A 13,122-nucleotide genomic window follows, 5' to 3' on the forward strand; every position below is an offset into this window, starting at 1 on the left:
ATTAGCCCCACGCCGAAATCCAGACGACCAACATACCGAACGTAGGTAAGCCGGGGCGTCTTAAGGGGGAGGGTTAGGTTTAGGGACTCCCAGGGGCACTTAGGGTTAGGCACCCACCACCCCGGGAAGGTTAGGGTCAGGCTAGGGGAAGAGAGGGTTAGCGTCAGGCACCCCCTGGGGCAGGTTAAGTTTAGGGTGCGGGGAGGAGGGGTTGGTTTAGGCACCCCTGGGGGGAGGTTAGGGTTAGGCACTAAGGGGTGGAGGTTAGGGTTAGGCAACCCTAAGGGAGGGCTATGGTTATGGGGGGGAGGGGAGGGTTAGAGGTCTTACCCACCTCTGTCGGGATCTTTATGTGCTGGCCTTCCAGCATCAGTATTTCATCCGCCGGGCTTAGGTTTGGCGGTAATTCATACCGATCACGTGGCAACAAAAGCTGAAATTCTAATGTAACGAATAAATACATGCCAATGTCTCAGCAGGTAATACAATTGCATCATAGTGTTTAAAATATATTATTGTTAATTAAAAAAATAATAGGTTAAATTATTTGAGTAAATATTGACTAATTATGAACATTAAAATGCCATGTTAGTTCATGACCATCAATTTTAATAACTTGCCTATCATTACATATTATATATGCCTCGAGCAGCTGTAAGAAAATACCAGCATTGTCATATTCATCATAACTGTCTTATAAATTTGAAAATAGTCTTTAATTGGTCACATACTAAAACGGGATGTAGTGAATTGACCGGCACAAGGGATGCCGGCTGTCGATATCCTGGCGCTGGAATGTCGGGATTCTGAGCATCGGGATGCTGCTGGCGGTGTTTTGACGGCCGGCACCCCGACTGCCTGTCTTCCATACCCAACCCCCAAAAACATCATTCTGAATTATAAAGCACAGTTAGCATCTCTCCTCGTGCAGCTTATATATCACAACAACATGGCATGCTTCTTCTAGGTTATAGCAACATGAAAAATACAATGCACTGTGCAGTGTTGCCAGTCAGTTACAGCTATTATACTGTATATAATATATATAAAATACTATATTGACTGCATTTAGAAATAGTTAGAGCCACATCAATGTATGTATAATTGAGTTTGTGATGCATCTCAGATGCGGATGGGATAAATTCGCCCAAATTTCCATTGCAATATTTGAATACAATTTAATTTTAGTAAATTTGGGCAGATCGCATTTCCCATTACAAGTATGCTTACAAAAAAAATGTGAATTTAAATGTTTGGAGGAAAATTGTGCGAATTCTCATCCAAAAGCCCCTTCATACATTTCGGCGATACTAATATAATGTGAAAAGGTTTTTTTTTTTATCACCACAACTCATACTAACATGTTGGTGCAGCAGGTGGGTGCATGGGTGCCGAGAGGGGGGACGGGACGGGTACAGTTTACCCAAACCCAGGCCTGCTAGAGAGGCCCGGCGTCGCCCCCCCCCCGCCCCCTCCCTCACAGCAGCTCAGCACACAGCTTGTGCTGGGCTGAAAGTGCGAGACTGCAGCCGGAGCAGTCTCCTATGGCTGTGGGGGGGAGCGATCACACTGATCGCGCCCCCCCCCCGCTTAGTGCCGGACTGGGGGGCTTACAGTCATTTATTTTTATTTTTTTGGTCAAGGGGGCATGGCCACGCCTCTCGCAATTAGGCCACGCCTCCTCCTTTACCCGGGGCCCGGCCGGGCTCTCTACGGCCCTGGGTGGGTGCTACTGTCTTTGTGCATTTGCGCACATGTGATCCGGCTTACCAGATCACACATGCGTAGTGGAACTTAAAGCTTCTACTTTAATTCCACTTGCTAAAAGAAAAAAAAGTAAGTACGGTAGTATGTAAATAAGTAATTTTTCAATTGAAACTGTAGTTCCTGTTATCGTCATCCTGAGATGTCGATAGTGAAAGGAGGATTGCAGTGGTACATGAATAGACGCAATGCTGATACCTTAGGGCGCCATGATTCAAAACAGTTAGGGAACCACTGTGGTAAGGTTTTTTTTTAGTTAACTGTATAAAACAATTTTTCCAAAAATTGTCCCCCCAAAACTCTGGATTTTTTTATATATATCAAATTATGTGAATAAGAGCTGTTTAATTCTGATTTAGTTAGTGTAATTTTAGCATAATTGTTAATAAAAGTATACGGAATGAGGTTTTGTTTTTGTTTTTTTTACATAATTTGATAATTAAAAAAACAGTTTTGGGGACATTTTTGAAAAAATATTAGCCTATAAGTATAATATTTTAGATTAATAGACCTTTTTAAGTGAGCCCTGTGGTGAGCAATCAGTTAAAGCTCAATTATATGAGTGTTAACCTATGCGTTATATCAGTGGTCGCTAACCTTAATTGAGGTGTGAGCTACTTTAGTAAAATGAAACCTCCTGAAGAGCTACTAAAATGATAGAAAACAAATCTGGCTAATAACCGAACATTTGAAGGTCATTTAATGAAAATTAAAAAGAAAATGTTTTATCGAAACAACAATGCATTTAATTATTACAGTGATTTTGTTGTAGTTTGTAAACAAAATTTAAGCACAGGCACATTTCACTGTTAATTACGGGCTCCAAGGGGGTACGTGCAGTAGAGGAGCAAGAGATACTGTATAGGCAGGGCTGCTGTGTGGTTTTCCAGGAGGGCTGGGTGGGAGTCACTCGCTCCGCCGTAGCATAGACGCCGTGGGTGGAACCACAGGGAAACACGTCAGGTGATTGCTATAGAGGCTGCGGAAATCTCCTAGTTTACTTGGCAGTACTGCAGCTAGGTGAGCTACCAAAATTAAGACCGTGAGGTTGGAGACCACTGAGATAGACCAACTCTTATATACAATTGGACTCTCTTGACCTCTGAGAGAAACCGTTACTACTTTAGTACTGAATGCTAATTCCTAGCGAAAAGAACCAATTAAATAAACAGTCACCTTGTGTACCACCTTTTGTACTAAGCAGATTGCACATGAATCTATTATATACACCTCTTGTTTTCACACCAGGGGGTAGATTTACTAAAGCTTATAAAGTTGAAAATTGGTGGTGTTGCCCCTAGCACCCAGTCAGATACTAGGATTTCTAGGATGCAATATAGAAATGATAGACAGAATCTGATTGGTTGTTATTGGCAATACCACCACTTTACATGTGTAACCTTCAGCCAATCAGAAGCATTGGAAAATATATATATATTTATCTGTGTATCATTGTGTCATGTGACTGCTTGTGTTTATTTGCAGAGTGGGGAACTGGTCCAGTTGCAGTTAGCAGAATCCATACCAAATTTAATAGAGATTCCAAGTTGTCAAGATGAAGCCAAGAAACTGGTCCAGGACCACGATGCCCTTCTCTACAAGCTCAAGGTTAGAGGACAGACTGAGTGAGGGTCCATAGCTGCAAAAGATGTGAGATGTGTGATCTGACTCCAAACTAGTGAAATGTGCACTAATACAACAAATCATCATTGCATGTGTGTGGTTGCAAAGTGACAGCAACAAACACCGTTACTACCATCCTTTCCATGGCTGTTGTGTTTAATGCAGTTATTCATCCTTACTGAATGCACATGTTGGGCCTATATTCAGAGGTGGCGGCTTAAACGCTGCTCCTACTGGCGGTCGCCCACCAGCTACTTTATGCGAATGCCGCTACACAGCCCTTCTCTGGTGTACATCTGTGCTTAGGTCTGTGACGCCCACTTTCAGCTTCCACAAGTGCCATACTTGCCTAACCTCCTGGAATGACCAGGAGGCTCCCAAAAATTGGGTGGACAAGTCCCCACCACATCATCACACAAACAGCCCCACAGCGGGGGGGAGAAGTGACGTGATCGACGCGCTGAATCATGTAACTGTGGCCCCGTCCCCTGCTTCACTATGTTAGTAATCTCTGCATTGCGTGGCGGGGGGTGAGACCATGATCGTACAGTCACGGGGGCAGTCAGAATGTCGGTAAGCATGGTACATGCTGTAATACCTCCTATGTGAATGATTGAGTGTCTGTGTACGCAACCACTTCAGCGACATACCTGCGATGCTGCCATAACACGTCTATAAGACAGACCATCTCTCCATGCGTCTATTCAGCCACCTCCCTGCCACAGCCCACAATTTCTAAACACATCTGCGTGCGTCTGAAATCGCAACTGCGACTCTGTACAAACACAATCGGAACACAATGCGCTGTGCGACTTACACACATGCGCAGTAGCAATAAAATCGCTCCACTACATCCATCAGCATCTGCATTGTGCGTGACTCAGAATCAGGCCTATTCACTAAGCCTTGGAGAGAGATAAAGTGGAGAGAGATAAAGTACCAAACAATCAGCTCCTAACTGTCACTTTACAGGTTGTATTTGAAGAATGACAGGATCTGATTGGTTGGTACTTTACCTCTCTCCACTTTAGTAAGTAGGCGAGGGCTGTTTAAGCTTGAGACTAGAGAAGAATCCTGAATTTCTACTTCAGGGTCCATAGGGTATCCACAGGATACCTTAGGGGGTATAGGTGTGACGTCAGTCATCTGGCACCATAGAGTTAAGCTTTCAGCCTCCCAGGATGCACTAGGGTCCCCCTCCTATACCCCGCCCCCGAGCCAAGGCACCCCAGTTTAGTTTGGTGCCCGGCCGGAGTCGGGTGCACCTGTTGGAGTGGGGGCTAGAAGAGCCCCTGAAGCTTTTTTTTTCTTCATGCAGCTGTGGCTGCACATCTGGATGAACAGCATGGACAGTCAGTCCTGACGTCCATGCTGTCTTCCCTACACCCCCGCCGGTACCAGAACGCCGGTACCGATCCGGGGATGCTGGTGAGCATCTGGGGTCACAGCTAGCGGTGACCCCAGATGTTCCGGACCATGGCCGGAATCAAGGGGGACCGCAGGTAAGCAGCGGGGTCCCGCGGTGGGTCCCCGCTGTCACATGGTCCAGAGTCCCCAGGCAGGGGGCTCCCTGGGGACTGGCTGCAGCGTGGAGCCAGGTATTGAACCTGCGCTTCCACTACCCCCTGGGACAGCGGACCGCAGCAGAGCGGTAGCGCTGCGGCATCCCGGGGGTTAAATGCATGCCAGGGGAGCGCGCCTTCCCTGTCTCGCAGCCGGCGCCTCCCCCGCTGCACACAGCCCTCTCTGCACACTGCCGACTGGTCCTGTGGCAGCGCTCCTCCCCCAGGCCAGCCTCCTCTCTGCTCCTCGGCGGCCATCTTTTCAACACATGGTGAACGTTGCTGGAAGCGCTGGACGGAAGCATCGTGGTCTGGGTCCCCCCGCATACCTCTCCTCCGATTTGGGTCAGGTCTGTGTATGCTGCGCTGTGTCCTACCAGGCCCTGTGTATGCGTAGTTGAGTGATCAGTGCTGTTAGTGCAGGAATTGATTTTTCTTTGCATTGTATGTGACTGTGCTAGCGCTGCTGCCTGTAACTTTTCTTCTAACTGTCAGCTTTATTACTGTCCCTGTCCTTTATGCTAAGCCATTGCGGTGCGGTGCTGCAGGGTGGTCTCTCGCCTATTTAATATATAATTGGTGAGAGGGGTCACATACTTGGTGCCATCATGTCTGAAAGTGATTTTCCCCTCCGACTACAGTGTGCTACGTGTAAAGTACCGTTAGCGGAGGGGGAGGGTAGCGCGGAGGGCCTCTGCCGGCAGTGTTTGTCTATGGCGCGGCCTATTACGGTTACAGCACCGGTACAGGAGCCGCCCTGGGCTTGTTTCGCTCAGGCGCTTACAGCCTTAGTGGGCCAGTTAGCTCCGCAGCCCGCGTTTCCGCCGATGGGTTTGTCCCAGCAGTCAGTGGTGTCGTCACCCATGCAGGGTTTCCCACGACAATTGGTGGTACCCCACAGTCTCCCTATTTCCCCGCTTCCGGTTTCTCAGGAGCTGGCATGGGTTAACTCCCTGACGAGTTCTGTACAGCACTTGTCGGATGTGTTGCAAGGGGAGTCTGTGATGCGGCCACATAAACGGCCGGTGGCGTCTCTGTCGGCTCCTTATGAGGATGACGAGGGGACGTCTGATGATGGGGAGATACTGGATCCTTACGATCAGGAACCTCTCCATACTAAGGACGCTGACGCTAAGTCCAAGGTATATATTCGTGGACTTACTCTGGCAGTCCGCACAGCCTTGGTGATTGAGGACGAAGTTCCCCCAGCGACTAAATCAAAGTATGCCTTTTTTAAAGATGTGAAGGGCGATGCCACAGTCTTTCCTCATTCGGGTCAGTTAGTAGACCATTTAGAGGAGGCGTGGAAACAGCCTGGCAAAAGATACCAGCCGCAGAGACGCCTTTCGGTGGCTTATCCGTTCGTGGATAATTATTTTGCAAAGTGGGAATCCCCTCCACAGGTGGATTCTCACTTGACACGTCTTGTCCGTAGTGCCACATTGCCGATGCCATCCATGTCCTTCCTTAAGGATGCTACGGACCGCAAGGTGGAGATCTGCCTGAAGTCCGCTTATTCCCATGCGGGGGGGGGGCAGCACGGCCGGCTATGGCCATTTGCTGGGTTGCCAGAGCGATGGAGCGCTGGGCGGATTCATTAGAGGCGTCTTTTGAATCCGACTGTCCGGCCGAACAGGCCCAGTTGATTGGTAATCCCAGTGATTCGGCCACTTATATCAACGAGGCAGCCCTAGACATTAGTACTCTAGTGTCTAGAATTTCTTCAGCAACTGTAGCTGCTCATCGCACCTTGTGGCTGCGATCCTGGAAGGCGGACGCAAATTCCAAAAAGGGTTTGGAGGCGTTGCCATTTACTGGAGAAGTTCTCTTCGGTCCGGATCTGGACAAGATTGTGGCCACGCTGGCGGCAGCCAAATCGGCTTGTCTCCCGTCGACCGCTGCTCCTTCTGGTTCTGGACCATCGTCCTTTCGGTCTTATAGGGCCCAGGGCAGGCCCAAACCACAGTCTTTTCCTCGACAGGCTGGCCCTAAGAAATCGGCCAAGCCCCGGAAGCAGGCATGGAGTACCAGACGTCCGGCCCCTAAGCCAGATGACAAGCCTGCGGCCTGACGGTCCGGGCCTCCTTTTGGGGGATCCCAGAGTGGGAGGCCGCCTGCTGCAGTTCGCCCAGTGTTGGTCGGTCACTACGACAGACACTTGGGTTCTCGAGGTGGTCTCCCACGGGTACGCCCTCTCTTTCCGGCACAGACCCCTGGCTCGATTCTTCACCACGGGTCTACCATCAGACCGGAACAAGGTTACGGAGCTGCGGAAGGTATTGCACACTATGCTCCAGGCTGGAGTTATAGTGCCTGTTCCATTCTCCCAGAGGGGCCAGGGTTTCTATTCAAATCTTTTTTTGGTACAGAAACCCAATGGGTCGTATCGTCCAATTCTCAACCTCAAGGCTCTCAACAAGTCTTTGCAGGTTCCGAAGTTTCGGATGGAGACCCTACGGTCCATCATTCTGGCGCTGGAACCTGGGGACTACATGGTGTCATTGGACATACAGGACGCTTGCCTGCATGTCCCTATTCTTTTGCGCCATCAACAGTTCCTCAGGTTTGCAATCCGCAGCGACCACTTCCAGTTTCGGGCGTTACCTTTTGGCCTGGCGACAGCACCACGTGTGTTCACCAAGGTGATGGCGGTCATGGCGGCTTCTTTGCGGCTGCAGGGAGTCCGCATGTTGCCGTACTTGGACGACCTTTTATTGGTGGCAGGATCTCCAGAGCTCCTTCTACGCCACTTGGACCTGACCATTGCGCTACTGCAATGGCACGGCTGGCTAATCAACTGGCAGAAGTCCACTCTAATCCCGTCTCGGCGGATTCTGCACCTCGGAGCCTTCTTGGACTCAGAACAGCAAAGGATCTTCGTGATGGGGGAAAAGATCTCTGCTTTGCAGTCGAGGGTGCGCAGTTGTCTGCACAGCCACCGGGTATCTCTACACTCGGCGATGAGGTTACTGGGCTCCATGGTGTCGGTGTTCGACATGGTGGAATATGCCCAGTTTCACTCCAGACCTCTGCAGCACCTGATCCTGTCCAAGTGGAACGGGCGGACTCAGTCTCTGAAGTCCCAGACGATTGTGCTTACCCCGGAGGTTCGCCTGTCCCTTGCGTGGTGGTTACAGACGACCCATCTCAGCGGGGGACGTCCGTTCTGGGTTCCAAATTGGGTCCTGTTGACAACGGACGCCAGTCTTCTGGGCTGGGGAGCAGTTTCGGGTCCACACTTGTTCCAGGGCAGGTGGACGCCGACAGAAGCGGAGCTTCCAATCAATATCTTGGAACTCCGTGCGGTCTTCAATGCTCTCCAGCAGGCACATCGGGTTCTCCAGGGTTTTCCGGTACAGGTCCAGTCGGACAACGCTACCACCGTGGCCTACATAAACAGGCAAGGAGGAACCCGAAGTCGGGCGGCTCTCGTGGAGGTCTCTCGGATCCTGGTATGGGCAGAGCGCAATCTCCCGGCCATATCAGCGGTCTTCATCCCGGGAGTGCTAAATTGGGAGGCGGACTTTCTAAGTCGCCAGGACGTTCATTCGGGGGAATGGTCCCTGCACCCGGACGTTTTTCAACTGCTGGTGGACAGATGGGGTCTTCCAGAGATCGACCTCATGGCGTCCCGGCACAACAACAAGTTGCCGGTGTACGTGTCTCGCACAAGAGACGAAGGGGCGTCTCTGGTGGATGCTCTGTCCTTCCGGTGGACGTTCCGGTTCGCATACCTGTTCCCTCCGGTCTCCCTTCTTCCATGGGTAATCCGGAAATTCAAACAGGAAGGAGGGACGCTCCTGTTGATAGCTCCCGCGTGGCCCAGACGGCACTGGTTCTCAGACCTTCAGGGTCTGTCCGTGGACAGTCCTCTGCGATTGCCGCTACGACCGGACCTTCTGTCACAGGGTCCTTGTCTTCACCCGGACCTGACTCGGCTGTCTTTGACGGCGTGGCTGTTGAGATGCCATGCTGAGGTCCAGGGGGTTTTCCAGCTCTGTGGTGCGTACCATGTTACGAGCTCGGAAACCGTCTTCCGCGAGGATATACCATCGCGTGTGGCATACGTTTTTTCAGTGGTGTCGACCGAGAGGTTATGCACCGCGGGAATTTCGTCTGTCTAGGATACTCGCCTTCCTACAAGCGGGACTAGATCATGGGCTTCGCCTTGCTTCTTTGAAGGTACAGGTTTCGGCCCTGTCTGTCTGGTTTCACCGTAGGATTGCTACAATCCCGGATGTGTGCACCTTTATGCAAGGTGTTGTCCGCATTCAGCCGCCCTTTGTTCCACCTATGGCGCCTTGGGATTTGGCTGTGGTCCTGAGGGCTCTCCAGTGACCGCCGTTTGAACCACTGGGCTCAGTGGATTTTAAATGGCTAACAGCTAAGACTGTTTTCCTTCTGGCTATTGCTTCGTCCAGACGTGTTTCTGATTTAGGGGCTCTTTCTTGTAAACCCCCTTTCTTGGTTTTTCATGGGAACAGGGCAGTGCTCCGCACTCGGCCCGAGTTTCTTCCCAAAGTTGTTTCCCAGTTTCATGTTAACGAGGAAATTGTTGTTCCGGCCTTTAACTCACCTGGTCTGTCAGTGGGTGAGGCCTCTTTGGATGTTGTGCGGGCCTTAAGGACTTATGTTGACCGCACTTCTTCGTTTAGGAAGTCGGACGCCTTGTTTGTCCTCTATGGCTTCCGTAAAAAGGGTTGGCCTGCTTCAAAGCAAACTTTGGCAGCCTGGATCCGTATGGCTATTTCTGAAGCTTATCTTCATGAAGGCCTGCCGGTTCCTCCTTCTGTGAAGGCTCATTCCACTAGGTCTGTGGGTCCTTCGTGGGCAGCTCGACGTGGTGCCTCTGCAGTCCAGATCTGCAAGGCTGCTACGTGGTCCTCTGTCCATACCTTCGTGAGGTATTACAGGTTTGACACCTTCGCCTCTCAGGATGCTTCCTTCGGGCGGCAGATTCTCCTTTCTGCACAGGAGCGTCCCCACCCTTAAAGGATACTGCTTTGGGACATCCCCAAGGTATCCTGTGGATACCCTATGGATCCTGAAGTAGAAAATATGAGATATGGTAAGAACTTACCTTTGTTATCTCTATTTCTACGAAGTCCATAGGGTTCCACAGGACTCCCGCCCTGTCGCACCTGTGCTGCAGATGGGTTTTGCTCTGGTCACCGGTTTTTCCGTCTCCCTCTGGTGAGAATGTGATTCTTGTGAGTGTCCAGATCTTTTTTCTCTCTCTTCCTTCTCCACCTATGGCTTGGTAACTAACTGAGGTGCCTTGGCTCGGGGGCGGGGTATAGGAGGGGGACCCTAGTGCATCCTGGGAGGCTGAAAGCTTAACTCTATGGGGCCCGATGACTGACGTCACACCTATACCCCCTAAGGTATCCTGTGGAACCCTATGGACTTCGTAGAAATAGAGATAACAAAGGTAAGTTCTTACCATATCTCATATTTTTTAGTAATTGGCTGAAGGCTATGAATTCCTGTTACTAGGTAGATTCTTAGGTTTTTTGCTATTGGTGGTTTTCAGCCTATAGAAATTTTGGTAGGTGTGGTTTAGCTTGTGTTTATAAATAGGAGGTAACTCAACAGTCACCATCTTTTTCAGTTTGGAAGCCCCAACCTCCCACCCAAAACCATTATTGTACTCGTATGTTAAAATTAGTTGTGTTAAAAATAGCTGTGTTTTTCAGCTGCCACATGAAACGCAAGAGGTAGCTGTGGGGCACTTGCCCGTTCGAAGTAAGGCCAGGTGTCCTACTTATGCGGGGGGACCTGGGCGCTTCTTTGCAGGGGTGCTCAGTCTGTGTCCAAGCAAGGGGAAGTGAGTCCTTCGCAGCGCAGTTGTGTCTTCAGGAGGGGCATTTTAGCCATCCCTTACCTTGGGTATATTTCATTTAGCTGGAGCTGATCCTGTAGCGTCTTCTTTACCAACTCTCAGAAATATAATTCGGTCATAATTAATAAAAGCTGTGACCTTTTAATTAGGGATGTGCAAGCTAATTAGCTTAGTTCAGATTTTTCCATCAAGTTCAGATTTTTCCTACCAAAAATTGTATCTTTGAGGCAAAACGTCATCTTTCATGGACAAACATCATCTTTCATGGACTTTTGTCCAGGAATGATGATGTTTGTTGTCCATGAAAGATGATGTTTTGCCTCTTTCTGAGACCCGATTATAGACGGGTAAAAAACGAATTTGGCGGGAAAATCCAAACTAATCCGAGCCTGCACATCCCTACTTTTAATCCAAGCAGTTGTCGTCCTGTGGTTATATCATTTAGGGCTGAATTCAATTGTTTGAGCCCCCCTTCACGCCCGACGGACATAATCAATTGTTGCTCCTGTCGGGCGCGATCACCTACTGGCGCCGGAATTTCAGCTCGCACGCCTTGAGGCACTATACGTGATCGAGCCCAGCACTTTGGGCGGGTGTAGCCGTTTTACGAGGCTAAACCCGACCTCTTTGGGCGCGATCGACGTGAAGATGGGCATCAATTGAATACTTTAGACGGGAGATCCGGCGTGATAACACAATTGAATTCCACCCTTAGAGTTATAAGGTTTTTTTCATCTCTGTTGGTTAACTGCAATAATGAATGGACGCCATATCTCTCTCCAAGGCTTAGAGAAAAGACCCCAGTATCTTTTACTTGCAGTGAAGTGGACCTCTCTAAAACTGATACACGCTTACTGTGCTGAAAGCTGGTAAGAAGTAGGAATCTGCTACACCCTCCACAAAAATAGGACTTGCCAATGAAGTAATTAGGGAAGAGGTTTTTTTTGTCTTTTTTTAAAGTGCCGATAATGTTTTTATAAACATACATTTGAATCTTGCTTTCGCAGCACATGACACAGAGAGGCTGGTCAGGGGTATCCACGTGTAATTCCAGTACAGTAAGGGAGTGGAATTAATTTCACAGCCCTTAGAGCTAGGTTAGATTTTGACTGAGACGTGTATGTAAGATATGCCTTTTAGGCAGCGTATCTTGGCTTGTCTGATAGGCCTGTGCAAGTGTGCGAGTTGGTGATGCTGGCCACGTTTTTGCCCCAGACATACCTATGTGCTAGAATCAAAGTTGCATCTATATTCAGGGGTTGCCAAAAAGGGGGCATGTACTCTTTAAAAGGGCCCGTTGGCAGGCCGCATCTTGCAGGCCCCCCCTGCCCCCGAAGCGCTACTTCGGGCAGAGAGAGAGAGGACTGACTGCTGCTACAGCATTCTCTTTCCCCAGCCGAGCACCCATGCTGCTGTCACGCTGTGTGCTGGGCTAGGGAAAGAGGCTACTGCAGCAGTCAACCCTTTGTCTCCCTGTATGATGTGCTGGGGGGGAGCGTCAAGCGATCACTATCACCCAGCCCCCCAGGACACCGGTGCTCCCCCATACTGGACACCGGCACCACCCTATTCGGTGCGCATGGCAGCTTTGCAGCTGCAAATATTTGATATTTTTTCTTTTTCCTAAGGAGGGGGTCTGGCCACACCTCGGCAAGTTGGCCCCAAGTACCGGGGCCTGGCAGAGCTGTCGGCGGCTCTATGGTGTTGATAGGTGTCAGCAGTGCGCGATGAAGGTCAGTCCACATGGTGGATAACTTGACCAGGCTTGTTGGTTTATTAACTGGCAGATTACAGGATGTGGAGTAACACAGGGCTAATGTAAGCACCTACAGTAGTAAGAGACAGACCCATTAAGGAGCTTCAGTGTTAATGCAGATGGTGTGCGCAGATCGAGTAGCACACACCTGTGTATACATACAATGGTGACAGTGGCCCATTAACAGGAATTGGTGGTGACAGTAGCGTAACTAGGGTATTTGGAGCCCAGGGCAAAATGAAAAATGGAGCCCCCCCCTATGTGGGTGTGGCCACATGCCACAAGGAGCATGGCCACTGGAAAATGGGAGCGTGTCAACATGACAAACCACTTTTTCTCGTCATTCTGGGAGCATTCCTTTCCATTCCATACATGGGCATATTTATAATGGGTGCAGGGTGTGCGGTGCACACGGGCCCCTGGGTCCACGGGGCCCCGCACAGCACATCCTGCACCTATAATATTATACTTACCTCTCCAGAGTCCCACATCGGCGCCAGTGTCATAACTGTAAAAATGCAGGAAAATTGCTGCCACGGCCATTTTCCCATCGTATTGCGCATGCGCAGTACAGG

General features: G+C 49.9%; 1 protein-coding gene across 1 annotated transcript in view; it reads left to right on the top strand.

Moving 5' to 3' along the window:
- CCDC141 (coiled-coil domain containing 141) overlaps window positions 1-13,122 on the top strand; it is a 284,239-nt gene that overhangs the window by 65,227 nt on the left and 205,890 nt on the right. Inside the window, exon 2 of the mRNA XM_088461203.1 lies at window positions 3,250-3,372. Within this exon, the coding sequence (XP_088317329.1) occupies window positions 3,250-3,372 (123 nt within the window). The remainder of the gene's footprint in view (window positions 1-3,249; window positions 3,373-13,122) is intronic.

This window comes from Taudactylus pleione, unplaced genomic scaffold, assembly GCF_031769625.1.
Source record: "Taudactylus pleione unplaced genomic scaffold, aTauple2 ptg001027l, whole genome shotgun sequence".
Lineage (NCBI taxonomy): Eukaryota > Metazoa > Chordata > Amphibia > Anura > Myobatrachidae > Taudactylus > Taudactylus pleione.